The sequence below is a fragment of the Strongylocentrotus purpuratus genome, unplaced genomic scaffold (assembly GCF_000002235.5).
Source record: "Strongylocentrotus purpuratus isolate Spur 01 unplaced genomic scaffold, Spur_5.0 spur5_scaffold_11, whole genome shotgun sequence".
Lineage (NCBI taxonomy): Eukaryota > Metazoa > Echinodermata > Echinoidea > Camarodonta > Strongylocentrotidae > Strongylocentrotus > Strongylocentrotus purpuratus.
Window position 1 is genome coordinate 22,546,736 of NW_022145596.1, and position 19,448 is coordinate 22,566,183.

Consider the following 19,448-nt stretch of genomic DNA (forward strand, 5'->3'; position numbering starts at 1 on the left):
GCGTTCTTCAAGGAGCGGAACACACGCACGAAGGTTGTAATGATAAGTATCAAGTAATGAGCGAATGACCTAATGACTTTCATAGGTAAGGACATCAAGATCTTTTTTTTATAAAGACAACATGTCAGGGAAGTCAGTTCTTCATCTGCTTTTGGATTTCTTACCGGAATACAATGTTTTATAATCACATATTCGTGGGAGCTCCAAAATATAAATCTCTTGACTCTCTGGGTGTTTCACAAAGTAACAGATTGGCTTTAAGTTGGACTTAACTATGGCAGGCCACTGGTGGCTCACATCATTATGATCTTTAGATAATATTTTTACCTTCAATAATGGATTATCAACAAATGTAAATTCTGTAGATTTGTGACCATGATGTGTACGTCCCTCAATATAATAGCCCAATGCCAGTAGATGGTGAGAACAGAGGCATAAACGGCCTGCCATAGTTAAGTCCAACTTAAAGTCGATCTTAGTCTTTGTGAAACACTCCAAAGGGTTCTATCTAGGCTCGGTATTTATGTACAGCCTTGGGCAAGGTGTTTTTTGCCCACGTTTTACCCCACTCGATCCAAGAGTATTTAATGTGTATTTGGCAACTGTGGCATACTGGGGGTAATAATGATAGGGCTCTTTAATAGGGAGAGAGAGAGAGAGAGAGAGCAATGTTCATTCTGATGAGGCTACCCTGGGTACGAATATAAAGACCACATTCTTATTATTATTATACTTGTTTTAAAGGACACATGTTGTTTGTTTTGATTTTATTTGTGTGATGTCTTTCCCTTTTTTAAGGTTCCTCGTAATGTACCATTTCGTAGTTAGCACATGGGTCAAATGCAAATAACCCCAAATATCCACAGATCTTTTACTCATGGAGAAGTCCCACTTTGTGTATTTTTAAATAATCAATGCCAAAGTCATGTATGTGCTTCATGAAAACTTTTGTTTGACCTCTTGTATCATAGAATGTACCGTAGGTTCACACATGAATAATGATTACATAACATGGGCACGTATTCTTCTCGGTGGGTTTTACAATTTATCACAAATGACCTTTATCTGCCCATGCGCAGATATTATTTACGTTACCTCATGCCGTATGTGATTGTGCCGTCATGATGGAAACGAAGGAGTTTGTTCGTGACTGTGACGTCATGGACGAAAGAACGCTTGTCGTTGGGGAAGTAAGTGTCGGGTACCCAGATGCGTTCCGCTAGTATACCGCTGAGGGAGACGTTGCCAAGGCAAGGGTCATACGACAACCGTTCATCTTTCCAATGCTGCCGGAAGTACATGGTTAATGTGTAGTCCTGTAACGAGAAAAAAATAGGGCAACATGAAAATGATTACATCAAACATGCATGTCATTTCGTTGACGATTCACCAGCACGAAGAGGAAATATAAATAATAAAGAAACCTTTTGTCACTACAAACCCAAATACAATGAAAGCAATACCAAATTTGTGTCTTTGACCTGTAATGGACTTTTTGCCATGTGACTGCACAAACACAATTAGTGGTAAACAACAGGCTTATTTTGGAGTATTAAATATGATGTACATATTTGAATCTAACATGTCTGAAGAAAGCATTACACTCACCTACACACCATGCACTGAAATATAGGTAATATTAAAAAGACCAGAGGTGGCGAATGAGAGGATAGCGTGTTGGGGGTGAACCATTACATTTGCTACAAAGAATTGATTTTCATGCACGGACATGATACGAGTCCTATACGCCATCAAGCACTCTGCTAGATAATGTATCCGCAAGTCCTACTATCTTTCACCGATTCCAACAAGTTATGACAATATTTATTAACAAAAATGGAAAAATCATTCGTCTTCTTTGTACAGTATATGAGGGAACATCACTAAAACACTCCCAAAGTACAGCGTAATATCGCGTTCAAATTACCCACACAAGACATAAGAGAAGCCTGTAAGAAGGAACGTCACACATGACTATTTTCCAGCAACATCACTTCATCATCATCATTAGACTAAACAATCTCGACCTTTTCGTCGTCTAGATTGGTGTCTATTCATTTCTCGGAAGAAAAAACAGGACGGGGTCGTATTCATATTCAGAAGACGGGAGATCAAAACAGTGGCACCTGTCTGGGTGAGTGGAATAGATGAGACAAAGAAATGCTAAACAAAATGGACGTCTATAAATAAACGCCTTCCAGACAGACATTCAGTCATTGATCATTTCCCTTGGCCAAAGATCGTGGACCAAGCAATCAATGGATCAACAAATCGCCACGTCTTTACAAAGTCATTGGGGTTAATAATTTGATCAGTCACGGATGACTTCTTCAAATATTGGTGTTAAACTTTCTGTATCGAATATTCGTTTTAAAATACTGAAAAGGTTAGAGACAAGTTTAAAGCAGTTGGAAGTGTTGTTTGAGACGGTGTCATCTTGTGTCGTACAGAAGCAAGTGATGAATTGACTTTGACATTGCTATCAAGGTCATCTAATTAGCCTTTTATGCCTATCAAGATTTCCATAGCCAACTTGTTACTAAATATGACGGCAATATGTGTACATGACGAAAGACATCCTTCAAGCGTGTGGAAAGTCCAATCATAGAAAACCCTGATCGGGTGCAAATACGGTACGCACATTAAAAAGATCGCCCCGAATTGGACATGATGTGCATTTTCTCACCAATATGACCTTTCACGCGACCTCCATCTTGGCGATTTTTACCTTTTAGCCCCTAGCTTAACAGGATTTTAATTCGTTTATATTTGCTTAACAACATCTGGCTATCCAGTCGACGTGTATTCCCCTTCTCTTACGATTCGAATCACTAAATCGTCGTGCAACGAATTATCCATCTTTAACAAGGTTTTTGCGCTTCTTCATTAAAAAAGAGAGATTTTTCCAGTCTAACCAAGGCCGAGGTTGTCAAGGTGTGCATGCCGTGGGCTTTTCACATCCTCATGCCCATTGAACCTTTAAAATCAAATCACTCTTGACGAATGTCCAATTACAACCTGGCCAAGCCTTGACGCCATGTTTCCACCCGAGATCACGGCCACTCCAATCGTTAATGAGTCCCCTGCAATTGATCATGTAAACACATCAAGGCCGTTACTGTCAAGGTGTGAATCATCACTGATGGTTCCCTGGAAGCTCATTAACGGTGTCACCTGTGCCATCCAGGTAGAGTATCGAGGTTAATGAATTTGACGGTGTTGATCTCACCCCCCCCCCCCCCCCAATCTACAATATAACGGAGAAACATGTATCTTCGTGACAACTAGTTGGCTGAAACGATTCCAAGTCATGACTAGCACGCTTTCCAAAAAATCCTATTCTGTATTCTTGTATCGAATCTTGTTTACAACATTTTTAATGCGAAGTATTGTTGTTGATTGAGTATCAGGTTTAACCTTAATGTTCCGAAATCTCTTAAAATCGTAAGACCAAGTAACTTCTACTTCTACTATGTCCGGACCTCAGTGGAAACTAACAAAAGCACTATGTCTTTTGTTCAAAACGTAAATGAATTTAGCTATATAAATGTTTTCATTACCAATGTAAAGCAAAGTAAAGCATGAGAGAAAGTGAAATAACATGAAAGACATAATAGACCTGAAAAGAGAAACAAAATAAAGGGGAGACATAGACGACAGAGAGAGAGAGAGAGAGAGAGAGAGAGGGTGAATTGCAGAAAGAACGAGATGAGGGGGAAAGAGATTGAGTGGAAGGATTGGGAGAAAGGGGGAAGGGAGGACAAGTTCTATACAATATGCAAGCAGAATTATGAATGGGGATGGGGTAATGCCCTTACAGTCCATCTGTTTAGAATTGCAACATTGTTAGGGGGAACGGAGAAGAATGATGGAAGATGATTTCCTCTATATGACCAGAAGCCGAAGCAGCATTGATATAGTGCAATATCTGTTATTCTGGTTCCTCCGGCCTGATTAGTAATACTTTCACTGGCATCAACGTAGTTTCTTCCCAGCAACCACTTTCCTCAGTTTTACCGTTGGTTGCCGTTTAAAGGCATCGTTTAACAATGCTAAATCTGAGATGCATGGCGCTATGTGTTATCAGTGTCTGTGATAATTATGGTGTAATATGGAAGCCCTAAAAGATTGCGCTTCGAAATGATTGTGAAGTGCCTCAAAAAAGTAAAAATATTTGTGTGACGGTTTTACCATACTCATTTTCCCCAATAAATGACTTCGATTTCCAATCATAAATATCTTGAAAATCAGACAGGCGATCTGCTTGTAAAACTCAAGGGAATGTTTACAATGTTTATAATTACGATTGCAGCATAAACTAAATCCAGGATTTTGTTTCAGAATCTGAAGCAATGTTACATCATTGTATTTGTTTTTCCCCATGTACATTTTATACTAACCCCTTTCCCTGGATTAAGATTTTATAGTGATACGGTAATGACTAAATAATAGTGTCATCGGCATAGTTCTGTCGGTTTAGCCACTGGGTTATTAATAGTTGGATTTCCAGTTAATGTGGTCTTGAAAACTGCTTAATTACTAGGTAGACCTTGAAGCTACCTTGGGTCATTTTTATATTTATTATTAACAATATTCGATAAAATCAGAGCGTGGGCGTAATCTAAGTGTATTAAGGTAATCCCAGAAGAGTCACCATTTCTTTTGACGGTATATCTGAACGCTCTTGGAGTTTTAAAGCGGTACCGCTAGGTAATCTGTGTTATTACGCTGTAAATCCCAATAATGTAATCTCTACATGGAAAAGAAAGTGTAGCTTTTCAGATTGATGTGTCATTTTAAGAATATTGAGGATGGCGGTAATGACATCGCACTTTTCCGCCCCGTCACCGGAATCACCTTCATTTTATGAAGATTTCATGATATTAACCATTTAAGAAACGTTATGAAGAAACTGTACCGAACAAAGGACACCGTTTCTTATTTGAGTTAGAACTCAGAGGTATAGAAAAATGACACACTCGATGAAGCAATTTGCATTAAGTTTGATTTCGTATCAACAACGAAAATATTAGAATAAATCATAAGTGTGTATTCGATTTATTATATTACCATAGTTTAAACATATCTTTCAATTTTTCTTCGTATTCCTTTTTTTTCTTTCTTTATTCACTTCCTTCTTTTCTGATTATTACTTCTTCTTTTTTTCGGGGGGGGGGTGTTAGCGCTGATAGGCAATCTTTACGTCTTTATGTTAAGTGGTCTACAGACATGAAATATTATATTAATCGGTTATCGGATTCGGCAAGTACGCAACCATTGGGTGGGTACGGAGAGGCCAGCATAGAACGTATTATCTAAGGGAATGTGCAGTGTCGGAGCTTGAACCTACATGTACGTCCTTCCGCATGTCCACTCAAAAGAGTCTTCTCATGTCCTCCAACCATTTTGGAACAAACGATGATAGAAGGAGGTGGCGTGGTTTAGTGGTTCATTCACCTTACTTTCAATCCAAGGGTTGGAGGTTCGAATCTCAGTCTGGCACTAACGTATTTTGGCAATTACTATTAAAGCTTAATGTAAAGGGACAAGCTAAAGGGTCAGTTACAGCACTTTGTAAAGTGTTGCCTATAATGGTATCCATGTTAGTTAGAAAAAAGAGAACAGTTTGCATTGGATCATTAAAATATACAACAACATTGGGTAATTGGTCGCCGAATTGTAAATATATCACAATTATATATTTTGTTAATCTTCCTTTTCCTTAATACATAACGACAGGGGAAAATAAAATATGAAGATTGCAAACAGAAAACGCGGTCTGACGCCGGCGTCTAGGCCGGTTTACAACCATGCTTATGGAAAATGGTTGAAAATGATCAGATTTCCTGGGGCTATGGCTGCATGATTGGAGAGTAATCACGCAGTTAGAAGGTGAACAAACGATACTCTCGCCATGTTGCGTTGGCGAGGAATCATCCTATAGACCCGGACGAAACATAACGAGTTTTCCTTCCCGGAAAAGTAATTCCTCAAACATGCGCTTGACTCTCCAACGACCTACTTTAAATCTGGAGCACAACGCCTGAAAAAGAATCAACTCAATTTGATATATGGGCACGACGTATCGACAATTGTATCTGAGACAACTATGGCATCGTTAAAGATAAAGTTGAGTTCTGGTCATGCGATTGCATTGTGAAAGAAACGTTGTGGAATCGATCAGAAAAGGTTGATCATCTAGCATATCAGTATTGTTGTGTACTTAAAGGTTCTGGAACCATCAAAATAATAACAATTCGGCCCAGTCTTGTAAAGTTACAAGCACTGTACACAGAAAGATGTTTATGGGACTACACGAACATGTGGCATACAAATCCGTCCCGATTGTTATGATGTTACATGCCACATTTAGAATATTAAGGCATATGAAGTGCCATGCTTTTCAGGGAACATTTTTTACCTGATGTTGTTCCACACTTGCATAATAACAATGATAACGCTCACAAATTATTTTTCACCTCTTCACAAAACTCAACCTTCTCTTTAAAGTGTATGGTTTTCACCGAGTATAGGTGTAGTGTCGAGTATGGGTTGTATACATGTTATACCGGGAATATCGGAAGTATTTTCCAGGTACACAGTTCTATCTGATGATAGCATCAAGATTATCTACAAATGATGAATCATTATTACCCAATTAAACACACTCACACATACACACATGCACAAGGAATACTGAGTATTATACAGAACGTGGGGTAGAAAATAATGATTGACCCTGAAATCTATGAGGATAACCAAAACGTTCGCAAACCTTCTTTATGAATAAGTAGTCAGCAGTGCAAAGAGGATTAATGGTAACGATAATTGGTGTATAGGGACTTACATGTACATTTATTTGTGTGATATGCGCTATATAAGAATGGTTTATTATTTTTATTATCTACGACGGAAGCACTTGTCCTGCTCCAATAGAATGATTGAAGAACAAAGGAGGGGGGATGAAAGAAGTGACAGCAAGAAACAGTGAGGAGAGATGCTATGTTATAAATAAAGTGATTGCACCTCTTCCTGCAGCCTAACCATAAAGCCTTATTCTCTCGCATTCACCCACCAAACATATCCGGGTTGGGTCAACCCCCCATGTAGCCAGCGCCCTCAATATGACCGAACCCAGGCTACGCCACTGGTATCATGCAAGACATTCAGTAATACCCAATCGTCCTCTGCCAGCCAATACACGTTGACTTATGAAAGCAAACAATCAGGCAAGGCAGAAAATTTATTTTGAATGGCGTTTTGTCTATTGACTGAACGATGGGACAACTAGCTCCTGTTCTCCGAGTGGCCGCGAGTCAACAAACTTGGAATTGAAATCAGGAAGTGGTGGAAGCCAGGATAATATTGTTGCCCAGACGCTAGTTGAGGAGAGTGTGGGAGGAGGAGGGGTAAAGGGCGAAAGGGTGGGGCTATGATCTCCTTCAAATTTGTTGTTGAGCCCCAGTCCCAATGCCCCGATTTCTTTAGACAATATGGGTGAAACTCAGCGATTCAGTGTGGGACTTTGACTCGTCTCATTCTCACCGTGAAGTGGAAAGTCGAACCATACCTGCTACATCCATGCAAAGACGCAACGACAATGTACATGAGGCATCGTTTCCTTTGCGCTATTACCTGCGCTAATCTTTAAGTCTGTAAAGGAAATTGGGATATGACGCCAACAATTCGGAGTAGTAGCTGCATTGGTCATTGTGGTTTCACTTTTTGTACGATATCATTCTCATAACAATGGTTGCGCTAGCCACTAGCGCAATCCTACGTTATCCAAATGACTAGCGCAATCCTACGTTATCCAAATGCCTAGCGCAATTCGGCCCTATTTTCACGAAGACGGTCAGGAGGAAAATCGTCACGCATATCATATGCGATTTTCCTCACTACCGTCACTTCGTAAAAATGTAGTCAAAATGACTAGCGTAATCCTACATTATCAAAATGCCTAGCGCAATCCTACGCCTTCAAAATGACACCGCGTGTGCAACAGAGACCGACATCTCAGCGTTATTGAGCTTCGTTCTTGTGCGTGTGCCAGGGTGTACTGAGTGTCCCGTGACCTTGGTTTAATGGATAGGCAATAAGATCCAATCATGTTGAGATCAATTACTGCAAACATTGGAAGCCGGGTATCTGTCGACATGTCATAAAGCCATCCGATGACCGAACAAACAACACAGTCCTTCCACATCTAACGAAGATTGCGTCGTTCGGTGATGAAATATCCAAACAGATTTTCCCATATGAAACTCATTTTACGGAGAGGCAGTTGTGCAATGGATTGAAACGAGAACATAAGCCGATGTTCATTTTGATTGTCAACGCATACCCGGTCTAACAAACAAGGGTTAGTCTCGATCATCCATATTATAAACAATGATTTGCCGTAGCTATTTGGGATGGTATATATATACATCCAATTGTCCTTTCGATAGCCTCCTCCAAATTTTGAAAGAACAGATTTATCAATCAATAAGTCGTTTTATATTTCTATTAGTACGTTAGTGCCCATTTTTAACAGACGATTGTTGTGTGCTCACACGATTTATGCATTCTGTCGTTTAACACTTGTTGTATAGGCCTACCACTAATGCAATTTTACACGGGCCCTACACACTTAGACAGAACTTCAATCTGACGAATAAAGAGTAGCAAATCCAATCAAATTCTCTAGCTCCAACTCTATCTTCATCTACAACTTCATTTCAGTCTCCATCTTCGAAATTCGTGACTTTGATCTCCAGGGTGTTTCTGAGAATCACGAATGACGTAATACCTTGGCAAAGTTAAAAGCGGCAGAATTTGTAGACTCAGCTGGGAAGTCGACATCGGGTTATACGTACGTCCTAAATTCAACTTAACCCATTATACTGGTAAATAGAACTCTGACAGAGAGTGATTTAATCCAATCTGATGTGACTTTGCCAGATTACAAACGATTTAATTAAAATATATTTACGAAACGGGACACTACGAAATTTCATTATCACTGATTATGCTGTTGATTATGGATAAACAATCACTTTCTTAAAATTTTCTTTAGATATTATGTATGTTTTTTACTTTTTAAAAAGTCAAATAACATTCCTAGAAATTAAAGTATTGTTTAGTTTATTTAAAATGTGTACCGGTTATGCATTTCTCATTTTTTAGATCGATATTCCAAGTTTTCGATCTTAAGATTTTAATAGTGAGAAATGGCATGGCATGGCATAAACATGCTTTAATTCCGTTTTCTTAAATCGTCTGCTTATCAAAGCGCCATCAAGAGCACCAACAATTATATTATAATTGTGTATGAGCTGTTATTTAATTTCCATGCTAACCTGAACACCATTCACTGTGCAAAACCCTAACAAGATCAATACACCTGCCTTTATTCGGTGGACTCAACACATGTCAAATATAAACTGTGTCAGAAAAATCTATTCTTTCATGTTCTTTCCACATTCCCTCACCTTACATCTAACCCTTGCGATACTGCGGTTGCCTTTAGCCGACAAGACGTGTCAATGCTGCATGTCATCTTCTTCTCTATTTTTTTTTACAAAGGAAGTTCTCGCCTTTCCCTTTGAAAATGAAACGTGTTTGTGAAATTCGAAGTGAGATGTGATGAATAGTAATATTAGAATTAATATGAAGATAAACGAACGGCATTACTCCTAATATCAAATTCATCTACCAAAAAATGATATATTTGGTAAGATCGTGTAAACTGGTCGATATATTTGGTGACATAATAGGGATTATAAAGCAGGGATATTAGTCCATGTCACCACTTTTCTTTAAAGTTTGTCTGCACTAGTTTGGCCAGGAGGGATTATGGCTCCCTGCGTTGTAACTGGCAGGTGGTTATCTCATCAAATCAGCCCTCAATTAACATAAGAAAAAGTGAATCATGGGGGTCCAACGGTCACCCCTTAGGCATTGTTTGTTATATAGAGGGCGCAAGTAGCTACACGTAGTGCAGTCCCGCTTTAATAGCAAATCTTTCACTCCAAACGAGCTTCCACCCAGAGAGTCCCATTCTCGAGCACGATTAGGGAAGGATGCGTGGCCCTTTTACACCTCCATGATATCTGGGACATGTCTTTCATAAACCCGAAGCCATGGGGACATGATCAATTACCCGTGAAAGCCTGTGCAAGGCACGTCCTAGTTTCTTCTTCTACGACTTCGTCTTTTTCGGCTGTCCCTTCGTCTATGCCCTCGGTCCGCGATGCATGTGTGAACGTTTAAGGGTCTTTGTCGTTACCCCTCTGAGATCGTCCATTTTCGGGGCGCTGTTTAATAATCATCGATTCGTTAGGAGTGATCTCGGCTCGAAGCGTCCTTTTGCCCCCCCCCCCCCCCCCTCCCCATAAATTTTGTGACGATTTTTGTTTTTCCTTCCTGATTTTGAAAAATGTTTACTTGCTGTTTTTCTTTCTTTTTCTGTAAGAAAAGCCCTTTCTACAACAAGTTATCTTGATTGTTATCTATGGTGGGCAATTCAATTCGAAAATACAGCCCACCTGATAATTCACCCCCCCCCCCTTTAAATAGTATTCGGGTTTTTACCATACAATCCCTTCCTCCTCATCTACTTCCTATCTCGTTCTTAAAATGAAGGTCGTATGTGTTTATCATTCCAAATTTATTGGAGTTATTTTTTTTTTTTTTTAACATGTATTGTTTATCCAATAATCTCAATGTGGCATTGGATGTATAGAGATAAACATGAACACTTAATAACCACGTATCACGACGCGTCCTATTTTCGGCCATCCCAGTTGACTGTGGGACGAGTTGTCGCTTCGATATATAAACAAGATTAGGCCTATGTCCTTTGTGGCTAACGTCCCATATTACTAAGGTTCCTCGATTTGATGGATGTAACCTATTCATGTCGTCTGTTACGTCTTCTTGATTCTTCCTATACGTTCAGGGTAGGGTGTGATTGTCTAGACAATCTTTTTAAGGAGATGTAAAAGACCCCGAATGCAACTATTCAATTTTATTGCCACAGTTAACATGGCTCACCCAGTCTGTTTCAGTTTAATAAAGACAGTATAGTTCTTCGAAGTTCCTTCTTAATCTAAAACTATTGTTATCAGTGGTTTATCGTTTCCTGTGTAATTTTACAATACATCTCTCTTCGCAGTTTTAATGTCTACCCTAAACACTTTCCCCCTCCTTTCCTTCATTCTAACTACATGGACCCCCCCCCCCCCCGTCACCCTCCCCCTTCCCCTTCCCCTTCCCCCTCCCCTCCTACTTCATTCTACTTTTGTGGATAGGGAATGCGTTCTGGAACAGGTTTCTTTACTATATCAAATGTAGGTAAATGTTGTTGACTTCGTTTCACCTTTACCTCGCTCTCCCTAAAACTTCCCAGTTTTCTCATTTTCTTAAACGCAGGGGAAATTTATTTCTCATCAATGTCAAATGTTTATGCCTGTCTCATCGATATAATAAGAACAACTAGATCTTGCAGGTATACCTATTTCGTATTTGGGCCAAAATTCTGGGAGAAGAAAACATCTAACCGTACAGCAAAAAGGCTTTGGCGTCAATTACATCAGGGCATTCGCATAGAAGCATCCAAAGTCTTATAGGCTATGTAACCTCGCCTTTTTGAAGAAAATATATTTCGATTGATATCAAACTTGATATTCAAACGGGTAAGAATACCAAGAAAAATTGCTTTGTATATAACCATAGATTGAAAGTGACATTTCATGACGTCATTGCATTTATGGATAATCTCTTTGACATTGGCGTTTCCCCCAACTCAACGTATACAACCAAAACGTGATACATGTGGTTTTGTCACTGGTGATTTAACTACAGTTCTATATCGCAAGTGCTGCATGGTTATATATATTCTTGTACAGCTATTGACCCTTTTGTTTGACATTTTGCGGATTTACTTGAAGGGCTGTATTCCCGGTGGCTATTTCATCTTCTGTCTCCTGCAATTTGATCGCAGTAATCCAAGGGATATTCAAATAAGGAAAACAGATTCAACAAACAAAAATGGAGACAGAGGGCAAGCTTATGCTTCTCATTCCTGTTTTGTAAAACGATACAGCACTGGACGATGCGATGGTAGACTTCCGGAGAGATCTACATAGAGGAAAGGTTGTGTATAAAAGAGGGAATTTGTCCTTCTTCACATAAATTACCGAAAATGTATATGCTTATTTTAGTATGATTTTACAAACGAAATTCTGCTGTTCATCCTGATGTCTATAACATCATATTGTTAATATAAAAAAAGGAAATTGAATTTTGGATTGGTATGTTGTTAAGAGAAAATAGACTACAGTTGGCCTGTTATTAGCCTGTCACATGTCGCGTTTGAAGGAGCTTTATTAAATGTCAACCTGCAATTTAAGTTTTTTTTTATTTATTTATTTTTTTATAATCGAAATAGGGCTGCAGAAAGAGAACAGGTCTACAAATGTCATAAAAGAATAGGCGTATAGTTTCCTCACGCCCTCCCTAATTTAAAAAAGAAACCTGCGTTCTTTCGTGAATGGTCCCATCACAAGTGAACACGTCAAAATCATAACCGAAATAGTTTCTAAGAACGCCGCAGTAGTTTCGTTCAAGAAAGCCAAGCCTCTTAACCTTAGAATCTACGAATATATCCCGGGTCCCCAAACATGATCCCTTCCACAATACATTTTTTTCTTTCTTCAAGATACATAACATTTCTTCCCACCTCCACCCGGCTCCCGCGAATCAAGCACCTTCCAACCGCCCCCTCCCTCCCTCACTCTAGGCTGTGGAGTGGTGTAAGATAACCGTTCAGTACCCGTCTAGTCTGGGTGACCGTGACGAAAGCACCATGGCCACGGGAACTCGAGAGCCCTCTTCAACACGCCCTCAAGCATCTAGAGGTGTCTAGCATTACCCCCACTGGTTCCTTTGGCAGGTCTCTGATCATTTCATTGTGTAAACGGGCACTCCGTGTATAGATCAGAGGTGTATAGGTCAGGCAATATAACGACCGATGGCCATTTGAAGTCTTATTTCTGTCTTGACATGAGCGTATCAAGGAAATTCATGTTACGTGCATTGAAATATTATTTCACAATGTTCGCTTTAATAGCAATTAACATTATTTCGCATTATTAGTAGTATTACTTGTTTATGTTTATTTTTTATTTTTATTATTGATATCCACTCATGTACAGGTTTTATGGTGACCTTCTCCCATCGACCCCCTCTCTTTCTCTCTCTCTCTCTCTCTCTCTCGTTCTCTCTTTCTCTACACCACGCATCTATCTCCTCATTCATTTCTCTTTCCATATCTGACCTCGGAACACTCGCATTACTTCGATCGTCGACTTCTTAAGCGGTTTGACCTAGAATGTTCATTTCACACTTTTCGATGACCCTATCTATTTACCTACATGAATACATTTTGATTTGAATTGAATTTTTTCCATTCATCTCAGGCATCATCATGTCAATAATGATTGATAACTCAACAAAATACTACACATTATTTTGGGTAAGAAGACAATTTGAAGAAAAACAAATAAACAATAGATATATCATCCTCCAATAACAGTGTATGTATAGATAATACCGGTATAGGTTTATGTAGTGTGCTTTCCACAACTGACTGACCGAACACCACCCATATGAGCTCAGCTCTATTTCCAATGAAATAATATATTTTCACTCCTCAAAATTATTGAAATGTCATATATAGTTATTTTTTAATCATTATTATATTGATTTTATTTTATTTATGTAAAGTGGATATGATTTAATTAGGCCTAAATGCGATTAAACAACACGACTCTAAGAATGATCAGAAGTGCTGCATTCATCCCGATCACAATTATTGTGCAACGACGTTTTTATAAAAAGAAAAATAAGAAATACAGGTAAGCAGACAATAGAATGGTTGCAGAGCTATCTGTCAGTGAGCACGTCAATCTCCCTGGATCTCCGGGAGCTATCCCTGATCCAACCCAAACGACTGAATAATACGACAATTCATTAACCGCATTTGTCAAATAAATTAATTCCGATCGTTTCATTACCTTGCTAATTTGTCCCCGGTGCCCGCAATGCGGTAGCCGTAATTTCTGCTATTCTCGCTTTCAGACCTATAGAAAATCGTATATTATGAAACAAAATCTTCTAGTGTACGCACTATTATAGTACACCATCGTGGCTAAATTTGAGGTTATGGTGATTTTACTTCCTATCCAGGGGACTTGCTAATTATCAATATTATGATACACAGTCTTACTATAAACGCTTGATGCTTATCATATTTTTTCATTGAATGAGAAATGGATAAAAAACCGTAAGGTACCATTGAATTTCATGGACTATTTAAATCCCTACTGTACTACTTATAGTTAATTGTGCCCTCTATATAGGAAACAATGCCCAATCGGTGACCGTTAATCCCCCGTGATGGCCTTTTTCTTATGTTAATCAAGAGCTGATTGGATGAGATAATCACCTGTAAGTGACCATTCAGGGAGGTCTAATGTCTCCTTGGCAAACCAGTACAGATAGTCTTACAGAAGCGCTCAATAGGGACTTTTAGATACGCACGAAGACAATAGGTCTATGCTACGATCGACGTCCTAATAATGCACTGCCTTGAATGGACGTCACACGTTTCAGTCCACTCAAATCTAAAAGTCCCTAATAAGCTGTTGCCTTATTTAGCTTTTATGCCATATACAAAAATGAAGTCGCGCTTTTCAAGTCAAATTAGGGACTTTTAGATTGAGTGGACGAGAACACGACGAACGCCGACTGATCATGCGTGTCAACATACTAAACTGCCCATGTTGACTACAATTGGATTTTTTTTAGATTGCACTCGACGATACACATGCATGTAGGAAGTAACACTATGAACATCACGGACAAAGAAAGAGGACAAAATATACAGTTCCCCATTCTACCCTCAACAATTGCAGTAGTAGACAAAAGAACATCCCTTCACTGCTATTATGTAAAAATGTGTAGAATAGGTGAATATGCATGTGACACCTGTTCTACACATTTTTACATAAATAGCAGGGAAGGGATGTTCCTTTGTCTTCCTGAGGAACTGTATAATTTATGCGCACGCGGCGTAAACTAGTACCGTACTAGATTTAGGAAAATCAAGGTTGACGCATTCTCGATCAACGACGGAGACGACGTGACACATGCGCAGTGCCTTAAGATGACGTCACATGTTGCAGTCAAAGCTGTCGACGTGCAAATCGAAAAGTCCCTAATGATCATGTTGTTACGTCAAGTAGGAGCAGCAATTTTCAAATAGCGACTTGAGCGTGTGTTGACATGGATCATGTTGAAATATGAGTATTAAATGGGAGCGTAATATGAGGGGCTCATGCCCCAACCCTCTCTCCCCCCAAAAGGTGGTTAGGAAAATAATGAGATGGATAGAGAAGGGAATAAGGACGGTGACTATCATGACAAACACTATTAAAGACGATTGAAAGAAGGCAAGATAGAACCTGTTCAATTAATTAAATGAACGTCTGATTCGGTATCTGGGGGGATCGATCCCCCCCCCCCCCCGTGACTGACTATACCCACGCAACGCCATTAGAACCAGATATGCTCTTCATCCTGATTCGGTCCTTCTCTGATATCTTTCTAGATTTGTCAAGTTGGTCGAGAAGCTGAAATGCGAAACGACATTACCATGCTATATAGCACACTTATACGGGCTAATTGCGCGTCATTATCCACACGTCTCGTCTTGGGGGGAAAAAAACCTAAACGTGACACGGGCAAAAATCTTTTACCTCGTCATGTTTCCTAGCAATTACTCAAAGTCTTTAGCATGTGATTCAGCAGCCTGGATATTCAATCCCAGCTCATTCTGTGTTCTAAATCGGGTTAGTTTCATGTTCGACTTTGTCTAATGTTTCGACTTTATGAGAGTTATCGCTTTCCCATACTGACTAGAAGTCTGAGGCGTATCCAGACCGTGGCCCTTAGGAGGGGCTAACAACAAGAGCTTTTCGCAATAAAGTAACGCATGTAGTTCATCATGGGGGGGGGGGGGGGTTCGCCCAACCAATGTTAAACCTCATTGTTTGCGACCAAGCAGTATAGATTCGTTTGTATATTTCGTGCATGTCTAATGTAGCAATTCTACCATAATTACCTTACAAATTAGAGGTTATGAAATCTGCTAATACTTTGACTTTATTTTCTTGATAAAAAACCTGTGAAGAAGGGCAACTGCCCCCCTCCTCCATTACCCCTACTTCAAATACGGAAGCTCTAATGAATGTTCAATTATTGTACACGTGTTGCTTTCATGAATATTTATTCTGATTAGTTGTTCTACTTTAGAATTAGGGTGCAGTTAGATGTAATTATTCTGCAATATCCATTTATTTGAAATGTAGAACTTTCACCTGTTAAAACAACTACCTGTCATAATATACAATTATATTACACAGTGAGATGGAGAAACAAAAAGAATGTTTTCAATGTTAAAGAAAAACTCATAAAAAGAAGTCAACGAAACGCCATAAATAAAACCAAGCCAATGCTAAATCAACCAAGGAGGCACGATGGCTCAGTGGTAGGGCAGTGGTCTCGATACCTGGAGGTCCCGTGTTCAAAACCCTAGTCGATGCGCCAGTGCCCTTTGGTAAGGTATTAATCTTCATTACCAAGTCCCTCGAAGAGGACTTAAAGCTGCCAGTCCCCTGACTGCTTACTTACAAGCATACATATGCAGTCAGGTAAAATAAACCAAACAACAAACTGACCATCCTTATACATCCTTTAACAATACAAATGATATATACAATTTTCCAGTTCCTTGTATCTTTGCATTTCTTATTCAATCGTTTTTAACTAGTGATTTCACATTGAATTAATCAATTATTGATTCACTGATCGTTTTAGTGAAAATGAAGACACAAGTTAGTTCTCTGTATCAGTAATATTTTTTGGGAGGGTGTCAACCCTGCTGTCTCTTACCAAAATTGTCTTCAACCCTGTTCTATTTTCTCTCTTGATATATCGATCTCCAGCTGACAAAAAGAAGCTGCCGTTTTGAGAAATATATATATTACTTATAACCATGAATTTCTTTTTTTCTGCGTCGCACAGAAATGGCTTGTGAATTGATTACTTTAAAGCCATCCATTCCAGTTTGCCCAGCTGTGAATTGGTACCTGGGAATTAACCCCTTCTATCTATTTCTGTCCCCTCTCTGTCTCTCTGTCTCTCTTTCTCTCTCTCTCTCTCTCTCTCTCTCACACTCTCTCAACCTACACAACGTTAAAATACCAAGGACCACGAAGTGGTAACCGATTTTTCTGAAACGCGTTTTTCCTCTCGTAAAGATTATGACATTTTGCTTTTTGAAAACAACAACAAATATATATACATACATATAATAACAAGAGTTTGTAAAAAAAAAAAATAATAATAATCTAGCTGTTACAATTTGGTATCTTTTAATAGGAGGATAATTTATGACAGGCTCTCATGTCAAGAATATTCTATTCCTTATCTGTTACAGGAAGAAGAGGACTTTGTTCTAAATAAAATGAATGGTAATGATAATAGCCTTCCAAAGCAACTTGTGTTATTCTGAAGGAAACAAATTGTTAAAGCTCCTTTTACCCCGAAAGATTAATCCCTGCCCTCTTTTTTCAACAAACCATTTTTAACAATCAACCATAATCATTAAACTGACGACCATTTGTAAACTTCCAAACGACCTGCATTCATTTTACCTGTAGAATTAACATCGTATGTCATTACAAATACGCCGCGTTTAACTTACTGTAGACTTACGACCATTTGTCACTTTAATAAAACGAGACACATTTAAAGAACGACTAAACGGCTTTGGGCGTTCATTTGCATTTTCATGTAATGGATTAGGACTTTAATGAGGAGAATTATTCTTGCTTAAAGCATGGGTAAAACATGACTCTGGGGGATACAGTTGTATGTATAAATAGCAGTCTATCATGTTGATGAATTGTTACCTGCTCGTGAAAGTCACCGGTTTTTCTAAAGGGGACCAAAGTGGGGGTGAACAAGGAAGACCGCAGTAAATAGCTTGTATGCGCATTATTCATAAAGTCCACGAGATGAAATACCAGACGTTTGCACAATGGACTTGATAGAATGCAGGTGTGTAATAGATATCCTATGCATAATGCATCGTATAGCTGTCACAGTGCCTCGTAACATCGCAAGGACCACAATCAAATGAACTTAAATGTTTCCGCCATTGTAGATTTATTGTCATGAATATTGCCTTTCTGTGATGACTTTAATACAATACATTTATTATTTATGAATAGCACCACAACGTCGGTAAAAAGTGTTAAACATTGATGTATATATGAATGATCATTCATGTAGCAAAAAGGGTCAATTATATTAAAGGAGAATTTGTATTTATCGAATTCCCTCCTCCACTTACAAGTGATTCTCAAAAGGGTACCAGAGCAACAACCACAACAATATAAATACATTAAGAATTGGAACTGCATCTTAAACATTTTCATGTACTTCCATGTTAAGAACATCTTATCCAGCCAATAAACTCAACCCACTTGCTTTTAACAGCCTGTTAACGAAAAATAACACGTGCGTTCATTCATTTATTCATTCACCCGATCTCATGCATGCTCATCGACCGTTACACTTGGTAGACAAAAGGGCGTATCAGTTTTATATTCTGGCGTTGAGAGCATTTAATTAGTTTTTGCTACCCAATCCATATCGTCAGCAGTGGTGTGTGCTTTTCTGTACTTCGTGCAAACTTATATCGCAAGAGCCCTGGCTTGGAAATGATCAATGAAGTACATTGTTTGTCGTGTCAACATGAACGTGGAAAAAATGGAATTTAGTGGCATGAAGTACAAATTTATCGCACAAATTGAACACGGGTGTAATTCTCCGAAAGTATCCGTAGCAGGAATCCCGGGAAAATATCTACATCGTGTTACAAGATGCTATAATCATGCAAAGGACCTTGTCCAACAATGGCTTGAAAAGCTTTTCTAAGAAAAACATCACAAAACGCGCAAATTTCCAAAAAAACTATTCTTCTTGCTTCCTTTTTAGGAGGTAACCCATTACATTTCAAAGGAATAAAAAGAAGTAGAATGCTAAGAACAAGGAGGAAGAAGAGAGGAATAATGGGAAAGACAGTTAAGATCACGAGTGCCAAATGTGAAATGTTTAAAGAGAAAAAAGATAAATATTAATACCCGTCTTAAAAGTACAAATGAATAACGACAAATTATTGCTGTAAATATGTCAAATGTATCTTGAATTGATTATGTCGAAACATGAATAATTTCTTTTCATATTTTCTATTTCTCACTACCTTCCTGTAACTCTTTTCTTTTCTTTTCTTTTCTTTTCTTTTCCTGCTCCCACTCCCCCCCCCCCCCCCCTCT

The 19,448-nt window shown here is 38.8% G+C and overlaps 1 protein-coding gene across 1 annotated transcript in view; it reads right to left on the bottom strand.

The window, feature by feature from the left end:
- LOC105447122 (gamma-aminobutyric acid receptor subunit beta-2-like) overlaps nucleotides 1-19,448 on the bottom strand; it is a 66,842-nt gene that overhangs the window by 31,284 nt on the left and 16,110 nt on the right. The window contains exon 4 of the mRNA XM_030980912.1: nucleotides 1,096-1,316. Coding sequence (XP_030836772.1) covers nucleotides 1,096-1,316 — 221 coding nt within the window. The remainder of the gene's footprint in view (nucleotides 1-1,095; nucleotides 1,317-19,448) is intronic.